This window comes from Pezoporus occidentalis, unplaced genomic scaffold (genome assembly GCF_034315485.1).
Source record: "Pezoporus occidentalis ecotype Australia unplaced genomic scaffold, CSIRO_AGI_Poc_V1 ctg1, whole genome shotgun sequence".
Lineage (NCBI taxonomy): Eukaryota > Metazoa > Chordata > Aves > Psittaciformes > Psittacidae > Pezoporus > Pezoporus occidentalis.
In genome coordinates, this window is record NW_026912778.1 from 10,395,893 (window position 1) to 10,415,915 (window position 20,023).

Here is a 20,023-nt window from a genome sequence, read left to right on the forward strand (position 1 = left end):
ATGACTTTGAGGTGGAAAACAGTTGCAAGAAAAGAGAGAAAGTCAGAAATTACTTTATAAATGGACACATAATACGTTACGGTGCTCCCTTTAGTAGCCAAATGGCTCATGAACACTTCACTTTATGCAATATCACAATGCACAAAATATGCTTTGCATATGATTGCAAAAACAGCAGCAATCTGGAGCCAAGCACATGGCTTAATATTATAATAATGAGTCTACTTCAATGTAGTGGATTTTAATAAGACTTTAATAATATTGGTATGAAGCCAAATTACATAATGTCCCAAAATATGAAACAAAGCTTTTCTAGAGAAAATAAAAGCTCACTGAAGTATAACCACATTTAAAATCAACCTGCCCATCTCCCCAAGAAAACCCCATAAAAAAAAAAAAACAAGAAAACCCCCCAAATACCAGTGTTATCCAAACAAAGCCATTAGGAATATTTAATTTGAAAAGAATCAAATCAGAGAAAAGGAACTCAAATCTATTCCCAGATCTCAAGACAAAATTAAAAAGGATATTATTTTAGGCAGCATTTATGAAAATGAAGGTACTACACCAGCACTGGGAAACAAGCTAACACCATAATTACCTCTTTTGGCATGAATGTGGATATGGGCTATCTCCAATTTTTCTCAAAGGACAAAAAATTATTTAGTTACCTTACAGGTTGATTTTAAGACTGAGCTATGTTGGGATTGTCTAGAGACATCTTAGACCAATAAAATTATTTCCTTCTACACATGAAAACCAACTCCAAGTAAGAGTCCCAGACATACAGAGACAAATAATTTACTCCCTGAACTCCCTCCAGTTCTGGAGTCTTGGGGAAAACATGGACCTGAAAGCACCTGTGAAGGTTGGTCCAGTACGGACCATTCCCAGAACTCCCTCTCTCATCCCTCCCCATGTATGACATGTTAAACAGCAATTAAAAGAAAAATGAGGATTTAATTTGTTGGATAACATGTGCAGAATATCACACATTCTTAAAGCTGTATCACCTTTTAAATATTAGTGTTATGCTAGTTGGAAGATTAGTATTTTCATGGATAACATTTTTTGTCCTTTATTAGGATCAAGTATTTAGATCCCCATATCCAACAGAGAGATCAACATATTATTACTGTATTCCAATGTACTAGCGGTGACAATAAGTACTACTGTTAAACTGAGTCTACATCAATGCTGACAGCCTATGAGAGCATGTGGTGATGCATACAGGCAGAATCTGAACAGTTTTCTTTACATACATTATATTGTCTCATCAACATGTCTCTAGTCTTTTTAAGCGGTTTTGATAAAGGCATTTAAAAAAAACTTAAATAGATTTAGATTTCACATGACAATATGAAGTGATGGGGACATTTAATGCCTTGGATTTCTTAGAAGTCTACTGTAGCTACAGAAGCCATTAAAAAGTTGCACGTGACTTCAAGATGAAAGGCATTAGCAGCTTTTTGGAAAAGGATAATCACACTCTTCTCAAGACTTAATGAGACTTAATTCATAGAAGCTTTTGATTTGGTCTGCTGTTAATTGAATCAAAGTTGATGATGATCTTGTTACACTTTGGCCTGAATTCCCTAAAATAAAGAAAAATACAGATATTAGTTAGTGAGTAGTTAAAACATTTTGTTTGCTTTAGCTCCAGTTAAATTTTTGAAGGAATTAAATAAAATAAAAAAAAACCTCCTTGGATTCACATAGTTTTCATCTCTATGGGAGCCAATTACAGTGCACCACACTGAGAGAAACCTGGACAAGAAAGACTAAGACAAAAAAGACACATGGGGTGCGTTAGCCTGTATATTCTTTGGCTATTGGAGTTCACAAATTACCTAGGAGTCAAAGGACTTTTAACAACTTAGCTGCAGGTGGTGGCATCATGTTACTAGGGCTGGGATTTTTGTTCATATAGATCTATGTTTCAAATATTTTTAATACATATTTACAGATACAGCTACACATATGTATCTACAAAAACAAAATACTATACTGTATGTGCATTACATGTACACATATATGTATATATATAATCTATATATATACACACATACGTATATATCAAAGATATTTGGAATATATTTTGGTAATATTTTGATCACTTTTTTCCTGCCAAGTTTTCAAACACTTTCAAACTTCATCTCAGTATGTTATATTATTTTTTGAGCTAAGGGAATATATCACATTATGCATCATACTGGGAAAAAAACAAACTAGTTAAGAGGGAATCATTTAAAAATTGTAACTTTAGAACTGTAAAATTAATACTGCCACAAAATGTTTCCTTTTATTATCATTAGAGCATCTGCTACAGCAATTAGCAAAGAAGGTATTTGGGGACCACTGTATATTTTCCACTCTACCAGTAAACAAAGGATTATGCAAATAATGTGGATTTAGTGCCTAATTAAGCTCTGCAGTTCAGTTCAAGAGATTCATTAAGTACCACCTACATCCTTAACAATCAATACAAGAATGAACAACAGTCAACACAGAAAAGCACATGCTGCTGACCATTGTAAATGCTTTGTCCAGAATAGCAATCTGAAATGCAAGAAACACTCTCACCCTCGAGAAATTACAAGATTTGATTTGCAAGAGAATGATTTATGATTTTTTAGTCAAAATAATCTTAGGTAGGAAATACACTGAAGGACTAAAACTAAATTTCAAGCACTGCTGTGTTTTTTCATGGACATTTCTTAGCCCAGTAGGCACCTTTCATCCTCAAATTCTATCTGTCAGAATTGTTATGTTTGCAAATTTTTCCAGGTCTTTATATTACTACTGTAGAACTTCTTTAGAGTTGCAAAGCCTTCCTCACTGCATAATTAGCCTCACCCACAGCATGTTTTTGCCATCAAACTAGCTGTTGAACAGATTGTCTTTAGGTATCTCTGTCAATGCCTTTAAAATCCCCACTCTTCAAACATTTTTCAGTTTGCCATTACTTTAAGGCAAATATTCCAAGTTTTACCCTTCGCTCACAAGAAAAGCTGACCAAAGAAGACTGGACAGCTCTAGGCACTGAGAATTAATTATGGGTGGCTGGAATGACATCTTCCCAAACTGACTGCAACAAAACGATATTAAAGTTTCAAAAAGGATCAAGTAATCCACAAACAAAATAAAAATCAACTGGTCGTTTCAGTCCAACTTGTATGATCACTGGATAATTCAGGTTGTAAAGGACTTCAGGAGATCATCTCATCTTACCTCCTACTCAAAGCAGCAATGACTCTCCTGAGTACAGTGTAACCACCACAACTGCAATTTCACTTGCAGTGCGGGAATTAAATGAGTATTCCAAATGGACTATTTTCTCATACAAATGTTATGAAACTGAAATTTAACCATACAGAAGACAAAAAGAATGGTGCAAATCTGTCAACCCAGTATCTTTTGCAGGCATAGACAGCAAGCCATCTATGGATACTACCAAGGAATAAAATGCTGCACAATGCAAAGGAAAACTTTTGCCCTAAAGTTGTTCTTTCACACACCACTTTCTTCCTTTCCAGAATAAAGTTAATCCAAGGTTCTCTTACCTGTATATAACACCTGCTAAATCAAACATCCGTCGTGCAGCTGTCATTTCCATAGTGTCATGATATTTGTCAGACATAAAAATAACTTCCTTTATGCCTAAAAAGGTCATATAGAAAAAAGCTTAGAAATGGACTGACAAAAAAAAAGAGAAATAAGAGTAATATCTGGTGCACAATATCAGAAGAGGCAGCATTCATCCACATGCTTTAGCACTCTTTGGTACACCTCTACTTCCCAAAATACTATAACTTGTACTTGAGAATAAGGCTATGTCAGATAGAGCTATTTTGGAAGACAGTTCTTTCAAAAATGTTGGAAAATGGTTTTCTCTGCTTTCCCTTGATTTTAACTCAGGAAACCAGAATGAAAACCTCATAGGCAAAACCACTAGACAGACTAGAAATTGCACATTTTTGCAAAAGTAATTGAAAATTTATCTACCTCTCTAATACCGATAAAATTCCCCACAAAGAATTTTAAACTCCTAATCCTATTCCCCTTCTGAATGCAGAGCTATAAACCAATGCCTTTCTCCTTTTGTTCTGTTTTATAAGTAGTTCCCAATCCCAGGTTCAAATCACAGAAACGCATGCCATCTCAAATTGTTGAATGATCTATGCCTAAATTACTTAGGCAGGGCAGAAGTGTAAAGGCCGACCCAAGAGAATTCACACACCACACGTTTGAAAGCCTATCAACATCTTACTGTGTTTGCCAGACAATGTGAATATCCATACGTTGCAATTAAGTGCTGACCTAAGCCCATAAGGATGAATGACTACATTCAGAACACGTAGCCAATGTGACTGGAAGACCATTTTATTTTGATTCTATAAATAAGAGAAACGTAACACAAATACAAAATATTGTTGCCTCTTCCCCTTTACCTATGTTTATTTCAAACCTTACTGACCAAAATAAAGAAGTGTTCTGTTTGCTACTGTCTTCCTAAATCCCTGTGGCCATTTCTGGTAACAGAAACTCACCAGAACAGCAATCCATTCCAGGACTGCAAGACTTTACTCCATGAGCAAAATATAGGCTACCTTAAACAGAGATTTTTATGGAACTGAAGCCTACTGCAGATACTGCCTAATCTGAAAAAAAGGAGACACATTTAGGCCAGCATACTTGCTGCAGTGGCACAGATTTATAACAATTGTAATGAAAGACATAATTAAAGTAGGATCATAGAAGTCTTATGACATTTATGAGCAAAGATATTTTAAAATCTTCAAATATCTACCATGCATCACACTCAAATTAAAATTTCATGTATATACTCCCAACAGACCTTTTGTCATGCAGAAGTTTATTTCTTTCTGCCCTACTCTATTCAATGTGTCAGAGCATAGTAAAATTGACAGTAATTATATGCAAAGCCTGTGTTGTTCTTTGGCAGCTCCTGGTCTAAGAAGTTACAAACCTAAATTAGAAGCACGCTTAGAATCACAGAAGATGCAATTAGCACTGGAGAAATTTGGCACCATTCAGATGCAAAAAAACCCCACAAGTAGCATCTTAGGAAGCTGACAGTGCAATTAATTTAGAACTAACAGCAGCAATTTAACATCAAATACATCTGCGATAAGATACCAATGTGCAGGCAGCACTGCAACCCTGACAAATCAAGCTGGCACTACTCCTTACCTGACTGGATGATGAGTTTTGCACATTCATTACATGGAAATAAGGCAACATACATGCTGCAGCCTTTCACATCAGCTGAGTTTTTGTTCATGATGGCATTCAATTCGGCATGGCACACTGATTTATTAACAACAACAAAAAAAAAAACCAAAAAAATTATTCATATTACCGTTCATTAAAATAAATCAAACTAAAATTAAAGTGTTACAATACAACTGCTTACATACTTTCAAAGGCAAATAGCTTGCACAGCTTGTCATAAAAGGCAGAGGAAGAAATAAAAGCAGAAATACCAAGATCAATGAAGGTCAACTGTTCTGACCAGGCTGCCGATTAGTAATGATATCATTAAGCGCATTAGCATTGCCATTTGCTAACACCTATTGCAGGCAACAAAGCCCTAGGCTGTGGGCCAAGTAGTTGCAACCACCCTAAGTGAAGCAGTATCTCATAGCTTCACAACTCTCTGGAGTATCTAATTGCCAGTATAAAACAGCTCATTTATGTGTTTACATGCACAGATAGGAACAGTCTTATGGTTATAAGAGCGCACTGTGCACTCTCAAAGGCAGGAGAATCACAAAGTAAAACCCAGCAGCTCTGTCCTCTGGGTCTCAGAATGGCTCAGCGCAGCTGCATGATTCTCTCACCCCAAGAATACACAAGACACACTCAACCATAAAAATGTCCCAGCTTTAATATTAAAGTGAGTCTACTGCTCATTAAAAGGTGCCAGACTTCTCAAGCTGGAAAATAAAGTCCTCTATTTCTCCATGGATTTGAGATAGCAGGTAGCAACAGACTACCCTGCCTTATTCCACTGTAACACAATAGCTCTTTCTGGACAGATCGCACCTTAGGGTTTAAGTTTTTAACCTTCACACATCAGTAGATTATCTAATGTGTTACCAACACAGGTGAGAACAGTGGAGTTCCTGTGTTATCCCCATGAACCTCTGAAAAAAAAATTAGGATCTCGGTGAGAACTTCCTGTTTACACCTGGAATTGATGGTAAGGTGAGGAATTTATATACCTACCTACCAAGAAACTAGATGCTGCCCTGACTTACTTCATAAACAGGTGCTGAATTGAGGTGCGGGTTTGAGCTCATCTAGAGACCTGCATATGCAGACATGAAGAGTTTTTACACTGCTTATTTTGATGAATGGGTTAAAAAAACCAAACCAAACCAAAGTAGTTTTCCTCTCCCTTGCGTACATACAAAAATTAAACCAGGCAGTTTCACAGCATAAGCTCACAGTATACTCAGTACTATATACTCACCTCTGTGTGAATGACCTCACCATGCAAAGAATAACTGAGTGCAGAACCTTCACCACACAGGAATTCTTGCTGAATGGAAATGTTTTTTTGTATGTGCTAAACATCTACATGGAATTTGCGATGTAACGGCTAATGCACTACAAATTTAGAGCCTAACTTACAGCACACAAGCTTTCCCATGTAGACAAATCACAAAGGACCAAACCCTTGCTAAAGAAAGGTCATCACTGACTTATATAAGCAGTCCCTGGCACCACAATAACCATGCTGTCCACATACCTTCTAACAACCAATAAAGCCAAAAATTAACATGAAAAATGGGAAATTAACAAAACAAACAAAAAAAAACAAAACAAAACAACCCCAAAAATGCACATAAAAGAAGCATGAGGACATTAAGGCTTCTGTCACCACTTCTGTTACAAAACATGCTGTATTTTAAACATGCCATTAAGCATACAAGATACAGAATTATATGAACCTATACATTTTAAATAATACAGAAGATACATTTAACTCCAAGTATACTCATGAGTTGTACTCGCCTTATGTAGCCTGCAAAATAAATAGGCAGAGAATTATTTTTTGGGGGGTTACAGAGGACTGAGTGAAAAAGGGTCATTATTTCCGCAGCCAGAATTAGATTGTGTCAACAGGACAGAAACATCACTTTTAAGTTTCTATGAGCAATATATTATGTTCTAGGCAGCAGTCTAAAATATGGAAGGCCTCCAGAAAGAAGGATGAGGGAATGTTTTCAAGGCTCACCGAACTAAAATAAAACAACAACCCACAACCAAACACTAATTCCTTCAGTAAATATTTCTCCTTCACTAAAACTCAGAAATCTTCAGCCATTAACCCAGGCAGTTTCATTATTAGTACTGCAAGAAGTTTCCTTCCTGCACCGATGAGAAAGAAAGGCTCTTTTGGCAGGCTTCTACAAGCTTTCAATAACGAATCTCTTCCCAAGCAAAAGCAAATTTAGGCCAAAAATGACTTACAGAAGATAATCAGCTGGAGGGAGAAAAGAAATTTTGCCTCCTGACCATCTTAACACAATCTGAAGTTAAGAGCAATTTTGAATCTCCAGTGTGGAAAGAAGACACAGAGGCAGTAATAAGGCAGAAACAGAGAGTAATCATTCTGAGACACAAAGTAGTGGGGTCTCCAACAAGCCCAGCATGCTTTTGTTTCAGAAACAAAAGGAGGCAGGTTTTTCATGCACACAGAGCCTAATAAGGTATTTCTTACTGCATTCACTGCAGAAAGTAATACAGGACACAAAGTTTGCACTGATTCCAGAGGTCATATTTTTTCTCCCAATATTTTTTTTTTCAGTCTACTGGGTTATTAAATACAAACCCATTTTGGCTTAGTTATTAGAACTTGGAAGATTATTACATGTCTTTGCTTTACACTTTTCACTGGACATCTGCTACTGACCTCTGTTATGCTAGATGGTCCATAAGAAGGTACAGGCATCATACAAATATTTTTAGGCTTTGTCCTATCACTCTTCATCCCCTCCTTCCTCATATTCCCCCCTCTGTGGCAGATAGACATTGACTGCTAAGTGATTTATAGGTAAGATAGTCTATTATACTCGGATTTTTCTTATAGACCTACTATGCTTTGTACAGAGGATTAGTGAGAGACAGAAAACAAATCCAGGAGTCCAAAAATACCTCTCATTAAAGTTAGTTCACATTTTGGACGTTAGACGTTTTCTAACCTGTTAAGAGCTTCTACTAGTAGTTACGTATTGTTCTCAGGCAGTAAGAAGCTAACTTAAAATAACCTTTCACAGGTACAAAATATTCAGAACTCTGGAAACTATATATTTAAACAGACTAGTAAAACTAAGAATTTTTACAATACCTTTTGGGGACTGCAGTGTTTCAGGGGGTGGGGGAGTGTTGTTTTTTCACTTGTTTGGTGGGGTTTTTGTTTGTTTTTGGGGGGTGTTTTCTTTAATAATATTCACATATAAACAACATAATATTAAGTCTGCAACACAGGTTTTCATTCTGGAAAAGCGTCTTGAAAAGTATTCTCAAAAGACTTCATTAGCTGAAGAAATAACCATGCAATAAGAAGTTAGTGTTTGCTCTGTTATTCCCACCACCTGCTAGTATAGTCACTAGGCAGGAGGCGGGGAGGAGGAAAGGCAGCAGAGGAATGACTGCTTCATTACTAGCAGCATTAATTGCTAGGGTTTCTCTCTTCTCTCACTGCATACCGCTTTGTGTTGCATATATGAGGTAGTACTCACCCTTAAGCCAACCTGTAAATATGAGACCCTTACTTACCTATTAATGGAACATGCTCTTAGCGGGCTGCACTCAGAAGTACTCTTCCCATGTACGAAAAGTATTCTGACTAGTGAATTTCTAAGAACTACAGACTAGCCAAAGTATTTCTTTCTGTTTTAAAGCTTACATGCTTGATGAAGAAATTAGAGTAGGGACCACTGTAACATGTCACCTTTTAAGAAGCAATTAAAGGAAGGGCTGGGGGGAAGTGACTTTAATGATGTGATTAATTACTAAATCAGACTAGATTTTTTGAGAAATTACCCACTAAAGACAGTATTGTATATGAACATGATACATTTCAATGCATACAGACTATCATGCAGCAAGTTTTGACTTGTTTATTAATGTAAGTTTTTATACTGCTATGTTAACCAATTTGACAATAGTACATGTTCCAGATACTAATATATGGTAACAGCACAGTGCTCTTCAACACAAACCCTGCACAGAAGTGGGTACAGAAGTTCTGTAACTTGGGCCACTTCTTCTTGGCAAGATCTTCACCTTTTTGTGTTCATCAGTTGTCTATCTCACCTTTGTCCAAGTTCTGCCTACCAGTTATCCTTTACTCACTGGACCTCTGCTGCTGGACTTACCAAGGATCATGGAAGGAACCAAAATATTACTTAAAGGAACAAGGTTTGCAGTGACAACCACTGGGGGAAGTGGTTGATGAAGTCTGGAATTTATAGAATAACACCGATATTTTTCAACCTTTGTGAAAGTACAGGGATAGTTGCTGGCCCCTGCATTAGGGGAAGGCAGGACACTGATGTTGGGCTGACGCTGCCCTCAGCCATTCCTGCATCTCTTTCTCACCCTGTGTACTGGAGAAAGGAGCAGTTGCTGTGGTTAAGGCAGGGAGGCAAGAATAATACCTCCAGATTTTACTGGAGCCTGGCTTTCATGTCTTTCTTCCATGAAAAAGGAGAACTAGGAAGTGAAGGTGGAACCACTCAGCCCATTTAAGATCATCACAAAATCTGCTGGGGGCAAACCAGAGAAGCTGCTCTCAAAAGCTGAGAAGCATTGGTTAATTCAGCCCATTTCCCAGCTCCTCCCATCCTGCTCCAAGTTTGTTCAACTCTCAGCAGAGCACAGAGGCATTTGTGTTTCTTTATGTTTCCAAATCTCCAAACTTTGTAGAGATGTATGAGACCAGAAATGGCCAGAAATTCATGCAGGTCAACAGAGTGAGTGGCTGTACATAGAGACTGTCTCCTACAGATCCCCTTTCCAGCTGAAGCCTCAACTTTGCCCTGCCAATTGGAAAGAGAGCATCACACGTCTTCATAGTACCTTATCAAGTTTTGTGCTGTCAAAATAACAGCTTCTACAAATGTAAAATTTGCCTGTATATCTTAGAGTGTTCATCTCTCTAAAAAATTGACGAAAAGCTCACAATCCTAACACAGGAAATGTTGATAACAGTTTGTTCCATTTACACAGCAGGTACTGTTCAATTACAGCACACTTTTTACCATAGCACATATTTTATCATATTTGAACCTGTATAAATATTTGTAAGCATATTTACTCAATATTTTCTCTATTGCTCAGAGGTTTCTAAATTTGCCAGTCATTTTAATTTAAAACTCTCTTAATTAGAGACTGCCTGTCAAATGGATGTTAGATTACAGCGGAGACAGAGGGCGTAACAGGAGCACAGCAACTAGCATTAGTGGGAAGCTCACATTAATAGGAGAAAAATGTAGTATTTTAAATGATCAGTGAGAGGAAACTGAGCATCATCAAATCCTTAATTCATCTAACAGAAACAGAGGGCACTTCCTTTTAACTCAGAAAGACAGAATTTTGTCTAATTATTAAGAAGCTTCTGCATACAATATTGAACAGAAGCAGCAGCTCTTCCAGAAGAGCTGCTTAATAACATCTTCGTAAAATAGGTATTCAGACCTGGCCTTCCATTTCTCCCATGTGCGCAGAAACATCCCTGCTCCTGTCACCGACTGGCAGCCTTGAAAGATCCAGTTCCAACATAACAACGAAAGCCCAATTTTGTGCTGCGAAAAATGGTATTCTGCAAAACAGCCAGTGCTTTCCAACATCACAAGGTTATACCACTAAACTGTTCAATTATACATAGTTGAACACTCTGTTCAACTACAACTACATGGAAAAAGGTTCTAATCTGCTTCAAGACTCTCTAAAGGAATGCATAGTATCAGTACAGGTGCTTCCTGTAATAGCCAAATGCTTGCAAGCATTTGTATCCTTTGAAGTAAAGTGAGCACTACCTAGCACATTTTGATGCTTTCTTTCAGTAGCAGCTCAGGTTACATTTAGATATGGGTAAGCACATTTATTTTTTTTTTTAATCAAGCATGACCCTTTCCCTAACACTGAGCTGAACAGAACACACAGTTGAGGGTGCGGGTTGGATATGTAAGGTATATTGCAGCAGATACAGATAACTGAGACCCTGGTGAATTTCAAGCCAACAAGTTTCAGGATACAGTAAAAGTAAAGAGTGACAGAACTTGTTCAGCCATATGACAAAAGTTAGAAAAGTTATTGTTATCAATAAGTGCACAGGGGAAGGGAGGAAGGACAAAGGGTTAATAGCAGTGAATAAGAAAAGCTAAAAGAATGATGGCACACACAGGAAAGTTAAGAACTAACCACCAATAAATTTAGGGTGGAAATGGGAAGTTTTCTAGCTATGAAACAGTGAAGCTGATCAGAGATGTAGGGTCAATGCATCCATCTGTTCTGCTGGAGCTCAATAAATTTCTTATAGGATCATCTAACACTCTTCTGCAAAGACAGCCTCTGGGTCCAATCTCCTGCTATGTCTATGCTGCTAAACACAGACAGGGCCAGAGACTGACCCTTGGCCCTGAGGCCAAGTGGTGTAGACTGGCTTGTGTTCATCTTACTCAGGTTCCATCAGCATTACATAGCACTTGGCCCTGGGTTTCCTCAAGGCTCCCCATCTCAGGAGTCCCACTGCACCACATCCTTATTTTGTGTGTCTCAGTTCAAAGTGCATAAAGAAGTAAGATGACTTTTTTGCAGCCCACCAGAGAGGTATTTTCACAGCATGAAACAAGAGTATGCTTGGCATATCCCCCAGTATGGCCTGAGGGAGGGAGAAGGGTTAAGCATACCATCTCAACAGGCTTTGCATTACAGGCCTATACAGGATGACAGTTCTCTTGCAGCCTTTTTTCCACCACGCCCTCTGGAGCAGCCTTTGAGTGAGCCATTCACGGAACAATTCTCAGCCTTTGTTCTGAAGAAAGCTAGTCAGAGTGGTCTGAAAGAGATGGGAAGTGACTAATGTTTATGTCTAACCTACAAAAGCCCTTAAAACCAGGAGGTCAGCATTCAGATCCACCCCGGCCCTCTTCTGTAGCACTGCAGATGCATAAAGTAGCTCTTGAAGACATCTTCCAAGTTACGTGGTGGTACGTGCAGTTACCATCAGCTTCACCTAATAACCTACACTGCAGCTCCAGTGATGAAGGTGCAGTATTCGCACAAGCTAATAGAGCACACAGGCAGATTGTACCATCTCTGATCAAGCTAGTCAGGAAAAAGCAAGGATAAAAAGTTCAATTTACACAAATGTTGTCATGATTAGCAAAAGCAGAAAGAAAAACATGACAGTTTAATGAGATTTTAGCAGCAATTCTATGTGTCTCCTGCATCTACCAGATTTTTTTTTAAGCAGAAGATATTTTTTTTTACATATACTTGTCTGGTCTGTCAACTGTGCTATCAAGATTAGTAAGAAACTGCTAGAGTTTAAATGATCTGTGAATTACAAAATAGGTTGTTTATTCATCACAGCAGACACTTTATGTTACAAAGTTGTGATTTTTTTAATGAGGTGAAGGCTTAAGACTCTTGAGGGGGAAGAGCAATAGTTAGACCAACTCCTAGAAACAAACTCATCTTCCAACGTGTTAGATTGGCTAGTGTGTTTTTTAAACATCACATATCACAGAATCATAGAATAGTTAGGGTTGGAAAGGACCTTAAGATCATCTAGCTCCAACACCCCTGCCATGGGTAGGGATACCTCACACTAAACCATGTCACACAAGTCTTTGTCCAACCCAGCCTTGAACACCGCAAGGGATGGAGCATTCACAACCTCCCTGAGCAACCCATTCCAGGTGCCTCACCACCCTTACAGTAAAGAACTTTCTTATACCCAGTCTAAACTTCCCCTGTTTAAGTTTTAACCCATTACCCCTTGTCCTGTCCCTAATTCCATCCCCAGCATCCCTATAGGCCCCCTTCACTGGAAGGCTGCTATGAGGTCTCCACACAGCCTTCTCTTCTCCAGGATGAACAGCCCCAACTTTCTCAGCCTGTCTTCAAACAGGAGGTGCTCCAGTCCCCTGATCATCCTCGTGGCCCTCCTCTGGACTTGTTCCAACAGTTCCATGTCCCTTTTATGTTGAGGACACCAGAACTGCACACAATACTCCAGGTGAGGTCTCCCAAGAGCAGAGTAGAGGGGCAGGATCACCTCCTTTGACTTGCTGGTCACGCTCCCTTTGATGCAGCCCAGGATACAGCTGGCTTTCTGGGCTGCAAGCACACACTGCCAGCTCATGTTCATTTTCTCATCAACCAACACCCCCAAGTCCTTCTCTGCAGGGCTGCTCTGAATCTCTTCTTTGCCCAACCTGTAGCTGTGCCTGGGATTGCTCTGACCCAGGTGTAGGACCTTGCACTTGGCACGGTTAAACTATTGAAGATTTTTACTTCACATCTTTTTGTATCATAATTACCAACAACATCACCATCATTGTCTCAGGTCATCTTATACAAAGATTCTTCACAAACTCATACAGCATTTTCAGTTTAAATTGGTCAGCTTAGATTTGAGTGCCTGGAACTTGCTCAGCTCCCAGAGACCCACACTTGGTTCAAAACTGAGACCTTACAGCAGCATAAAGATTAAACCAAAATCAATATTCTCTTTTCTGCACTTTATGTTTAATCAATGGGCTAACATTTTTTTCCTCACCCTGTAAGTAAAGAGCAGTCACACCAGTTGTACCATTATGGTACTTTCATTTCATGTAAAACCAGTGCTTCTATGCTTTAGGGCGTTTTTAAAATTTAGCAGGAGCTGGCCCTAGTGTCAGGAATACATCTCTTATGAAAAAGAATATGAAACTGTCTCAAGCTTAAGAGTCAACATTAGAGGTTGTATAATAAATTGGTAAAGTGAACAAGGACAAAGTACTGGGGTTTTAAAAACTCAAGTATGAAACTGATGAATTAGGTGCTAAGCCACTGTGTATCATCTTTCACTTCAATACTATGGGAAACCAGAAAACGTAATGCCAGTTTTTAGAGTGGATCTGGGTGAACACAGGGAACATCAAAACTCATGCAAGTCTAACCTCTACATCAGACCAAATGTTATAAGTGAAAAACAGAATTAATAGGCAGAGATAAATACTGTACACTGGAAAAGAGTCAGTATCTCTTTGCAAAAGCTGCACTCTGGTTCTCATTTCCCCACACACATCTCAGGGCTTTTGCTCAGTTTTGTGATTATTCCCCTAGCCATTCCTGAGCCCAGGACAGGCTGAGATGCAGCACAGCATGAACAGGCTCCTAATACCCATTCTTCCTGTGCCCATGGCTTCTGCTGCATTAGTCTCCCTCCACAGAGGTGCAGCAGGAGCTGGTGTGGCAGCAGAAAGATGAAGAGCAGGGATTTAGGAGAACATACACTTCAGTCCTAACAAAGTTCCTCCCCAACATCAGAAATTGCAGGCCGCAAGTCACCTCCCAACTCAATTTCCACAACCAGCAGAGAGCACTCATGGCATAAAGCCTGAGGTAGCCCAGCAACTCATCTCTTTGGTTCCTGCAAATCATGCCTGGCCCAGAGGAGTAACTGTGAGTCCTGTTGGTAGGTGCGCCAAGATTCTCAGAGGACCTTTTTGGAAGGCTGAACTATACCAGCTGCAAAGAAAAAGACAAGATCCAAAGCAGCAGCGAGCCACAATTACCATGAAACCATCCTTGCTCTTTATTTTTGTCCATTTAGTGTATGTGAATGAAACCAGAGGCCGAAATTAACAATGGAAGCCACCTCACCCACAGCAGGGTAAATCACTGCACACCAGACAAGGCAAAAAATGGCATGGTACGGTAGACTGCAATCACATACTTCAAGACAAACAAAATTCAGCTCCTCCATAGTATGAATTCCCTATGTCATCAGTACCTGAACACTGGAATTTCCCACAACAACTGCAGTTTACAATTTTAATACCTGTATTTTAGACCCAATTATTTGTTTTGCATATACATAAGCTCTGTAATTAATGTGGAGATGAACACACAGAAGCAGCAATCATCTGCACACACTGCAACTGGGTGCTAATGTGCTGCTTTATAGTTGCAAGTTTTCACTACACAATCCAAAACAGCTATTCATTTATGAACATACTTCACCAGGAAGTCAGTCCTTCAGACGGATCATTTCATTCATTTGCAGAGCTGTGACTTTTATCCTGAGGTACCACATATGTGCACATTTTAAAAAATTATGTGAGTGGAAGACAAACTGATCTGTGTTTTAACAGCTGAACTTACAGACATCACAAGCCTAACCTGTCAACCACAAGAAGACTTACCATAAGGATATTTTGTGTCTAGCCTGTGTGCTGCTGTTCTTGTCCAGGGTAGTACATCATCGCTGCAGCCATTAGGCATCCCATTATATCCAATTCCAACAATCTTGTTTTCTGAATTTACAATGCAGGCACCAACCTAAATAAAATCAGATTTATACAGTACCGACAGCATGCAAAACAATGTATCAACAAGAAAGATGAGACCTGAAAATTCAGTCCTACAATTTCCATATAAGAGATACAAGCTTCATTTTATATTAGGTCACACCATCTAGCGAGCAAGGCTACAATTGTACCTAACTGGTGGAGTTTCAAAATAAATTGGAGCAGACGCAACCCTGCTGCAGCTCTGGTCACGCAGCCCCCATCCCAGGCTGCCAGAACCGTTCTTTATGGAAATGTGAAGTAAACCTAGTTCAGGGAGCAGAACTAGCACTTAAGTAACCCTACTAAACACAAGTTTTCTGTCAGTTCAGCTCCCCAAAATAGCTTTTCCAGGAGTAGTATGAGCAGCAGCAGCTAAACAAAACATATCAAAGATGGAACAAAAATGAAGCACTGTTGACCTAGGCAGAGATAGGCTCACAAACCTTTCTGGCTTATTTACACCAGTGTGCACCAAAATACCAGACCTTTTAACTCCCACTTTTTAATACTTCAAGTCTGCACAGGGACCTTTCTTATACCATGACGAAGTATCCTGTTTTACATTTTCTACTCATATTGCAGATTTATTAAAATGGCAATACTACTGATTTTAACTCACACAATGTGTTTATCGACCAGCTCTTGCGTAACAAAAATTCAGCCCTAAATGAGTAACTTCCAGAGAACTAAGGGCAATAACATATAGAAGCCAGAGAGTAATTGAAAGGACTGTTAACATGCACTTTAGTCCATGGCTTTTCTGGGATTTGCTTCCGAAATTTCTTCACGCAAAGGAAGACTAACAGGACGACTGGGTCCTGCTGAACAGCATGTTTCAGTAGATGCAGCGATCACCTTAAACCAATATTCAACAGCATATAGCACATGAATGAAGCAAAGAATTGGAACAGAGAGTGAAGCAGAGGAGGCAGGGCAACCTGAGGGAGGAACCAAACTAGGCAGAAACTCCAGACAGCAGAAGAACAAACAAAACGTTTGTTGTTTGTTTTTTTTTTATAGTCTTACAGGCAAAGGAAAGGATCTTGTAAAATGCTGTGTCTTGAAAAATTGCAATCTAAAACTTTCAGTAGTTTATCCTCCACTAACAGTAACTATATTTACTGGAAAATGGAGAAAAAATGCATGCTATTTTAACCTTCAGATGAAAAGATTTACAAAACTCCAAGCTGCAAATGCACAACAGAATTATACACAAGGTCATGCCCAATAAGAGAACTTCTGTAACAAAATGTGCTGACCATGTTAGAAAACAAATAGCTATACACTGAAATAACTTCCGATAAGAAATTCCTGAAAGTGCTACATGTGCATCTGGTGTAATGTACAATATAGATTAGGTTATGTTATTCTCATACATTGCCTTCTTACCTGAGAACTTGGATCCTTGCTTCTTTGCGCTGACAAAAAAGCTACTGCCATAAAATATTCAGGCCACTCCAAATAATCTTCTCGTTTTTTGCAGGATGCTTCATTGCTGAAACTATATGGAAAAGAACCCAGCCATCAGCAAAGAACACATAGCTGGAGCTATTACAAATTGTATTCTTTTAATGTGTACAAGTTTAAAGTAACCAGGATCACAATCTGGCTAAGATGACTGCACATGCACTGATATTTTAACAGTAAAACCACCAGCATTATGTGCTTTCCAGGAACTTATGTATGCATTATTTCCTTTCAGAGGAAAGCCATCCAAGCAAGGTTGCAAATTTCAGTTTTAGGTATGAGGCTGAGATATTCAGAGCACTGAGCTATTCAAAGACAGAGCAATTTATCCTTGACAGATAACACCTTCTGTATTTCTAAGATTCAGGAGTATCATGTACTAGCATCCTTTTCACCCAAACAACATAATCTTTTTTATGATGACTGTGCTAACTGCAAGCCTCTAATCTAAGATATTTTGTACTTCTGCCTACGACAAGTGCTTGCTGGATTTCTACTTGGTACCTTTGTGTGCAGTCATTTGTTTCTGCCTGTACAGTTATTGCCATGAGTTTGCCTCTCATTACACTTACTAGCAAAAATCTGAGGCCCTTCTGACAGTCCGCTGCTACGTCCCTCTTGAGACTATGGAAGCCTTGGGGCACAGTACTTTTCTTCTTAGGCTCCACTTACCAAGGACTACAGCTCAAGACTGAGATACACTCCTAGCAATGTAAACTGATGCAGAAAAATTCATCATAGGTAACCACAAGCAGCAAGACATCTTACAGCAACACTAGTTCCAGCAGTTTCAGAAGACAAATCAGAAGTATTTTGTTAATTATTATTTTTATAACCAAACCCATATGTTAGAAGCTTGCAGTTAGCTTATCATAAAGAGGGTATATTAATTGAGTGAGGGCAATGCCAGCACATGATAAAATTGTACTTTAGAAACCTACAGGGTGCTATTTACTAGTTTTGAATAGTTCATATATGGCACATTGCAAGTTAGCCATTTTGGCTTGTTCTTGGAAATGAATGAGGATCATATTTAAGCTAATCTTCTTAACCTAAGGAGGGAGGAGCATACACTCTTGGTGTAACCAGCACACCTAGTTCACATTTTGACATTGTAAATAGTGCCCAGACCGTGAGTTGTCTAAGGAAACACACAGATTAGGTATCTGAATGAGAGTGCCCAAAGTGTCTTGAATCATTGTAATTAAAGGGTTGGGCCTATACGCTATTTAAGAAAAAAGTATTCAGAGAAGGTCACAGCACAAAGAAGAAAACAGATGCCCTCACACTTCTCCATGCCAAATTGAACTTTGACAAGTTAACTGTCAAAGTTAACTGTCAAGTTAACTTTAACAAGTTAAGCCTAGAAAGTGCTTCAGCTAATTTAAGCTATTATTTAAAATATTATATTTGTATTATTATATTAAAATAATCACAAAAGCAGACTTACAAAATCCAAAACACCATCAGACTTTATCATACATTCCCAACTACGTGACATTCACTCACAGCGATGTCTTTGGAGAGGCACACAACACACCATGCAGAACTACATTAAATAAACATTCTGGGCAAAGGGTTCCAGAAAGACACTGAACTAAGAGATCATGAAATCTCCTTTTATTAAATTATTCCCAAGCAACTCTATTTATTGAAAACACAACAAAAGCTACTATTTACTTTTCTCATAAATACAGAACTGCGTGTAAGCAGAGGTTCCCTCTGAGTACCAACTTCACATGGAGGGGAGAAATATCTGAAAAAGAAGCAGAAGGCTTACATCAAAGAGAACATAAAAAAAAAAACACTTACTCAATTACTTAATACCACCATGTTTGGCAAAGTAATTCTCTCAACTCAGGAATGCAAGAGTGTGAAATGGGTATAAACCACTTAATTTCTGACTAAGTAGAAGCCAAGACCTTGGCTAGCAGTCAAGCACACACAGGAAAATTAAGTTTATGGATTTGGGACAGCTGATCATCCTCCTTATGCTCATCTTTTAAGTTCTAGAATTGCATGAATGAAAGATACTCTAGCAATTACAGCTAGCTGTAAAATAAGCAATTAAGACTTATCCTTGTGATAACTTGTAAGAACTTAATGTAAGAATAAAAATGGTAACTGAAAGCCATGAAGATAACACTGCTCAAGAAGAAAGGGAAAAAAAAATCCTTAAATTTGAGAGCGGTTAACAGTTTGTAGAAAAGTCTGTGTAAACAGTATCTCAATGGAAAATAGAGAAAAAGATTCTGCAATTACAGGATAGTGCCTCCCTTTTCAGTCCTTTTCACCCAGCTAGGGTTCAAATAAGGTGTAACAACATCTGAAATAGGAATTTCATTCAGCAACTCAAAAAAAAAAACCACCCCAAAACAAACAAACAAACCAAAAAACAACAACAAAAAAGCAAACCAACCTATCTTAATGAAAATTTTAGTTGTTAAAGCAGAGTACATCACCTCAGATCTTTTCACGCCACAATTACAATGGTCAGCTACACAATATAGTACAACTGGAGAGCTGGTGACTATAAGACTTTTCCCCCTTTTCCTACCTCTCCCCCTCTGCTTTATCTCTAATGTCATGTCATTAGAATTATGTTCCAACTGTATAGTAGGGTTTTTTTTCCTCACTATACCACTCAAGAGCAGCTATCAATATTTTTTACTTAAGTCACAGAATTTAAGGTAAAGAGGTAAAGTGTGCATTAAAAATAAAAATTAAACATCTTCAGCAATGCTCTTGTGTTCCCCAAAGCCAAATAGGATATGTGTTCTTGATGACTTTCAATACTAGCTGCTTCTTTAAGTGTCACAATTTTATGATCACTATTATGTCAAATTAATGTGGAGTTTCCTTTACTTGAGGCTTGCCATCTTTCCCATTACATAGGTACTGAGATAGTCATTTCCTGTTCCTTACTGGGAGGTAAGTTTTTGAGAGAGATGGAG

At 38.5% G+C, this 20,023-nt stretch overlaps 1 protein-coding gene across 4 annotated transcripts in view; it reads right to left on the reverse strand.

Annotated features, from left to right (window-relative positions):
- Positions 1-235: 235 nt before the first annotated feature.
- Positions 236-20,023, reverse strand: part of DCTD (dCMP deaminase) — a 61,532-nt gene continuing 41,744 nt past the window's right edge. For all 4 annotated transcript variants that reach the window (XM_062630481.1, XM_062630645.1, XM_062630409.1 and 1 more), the window contains 5 exons: positions 16,992-17,103; positions 15,456-15,591; positions 5,215-5,331; positions 3,564-3,660; positions 236-1,595 (listed from right to left, as the gene is read on the reverse strand). In XM_062630481.1, coding sequence (XP_062486465.1) covers positions 1,517-1,595; positions 3,564-3,660; positions 5,215-5,331; positions 15,456-15,591; positions 16,992-17,042 — 480 coding nt within the window. In that variant the 5' untranslated portion in view covers positions 17,043-17,103 and the 3' untranslated portion in view covers positions 236-1,516. The remainder of the gene's footprint in view (positions 1,596-3,563; positions 3,661-5,214; positions 5,332-15,455; positions 15,592-16,991; positions 17,104-20,023) is intronic.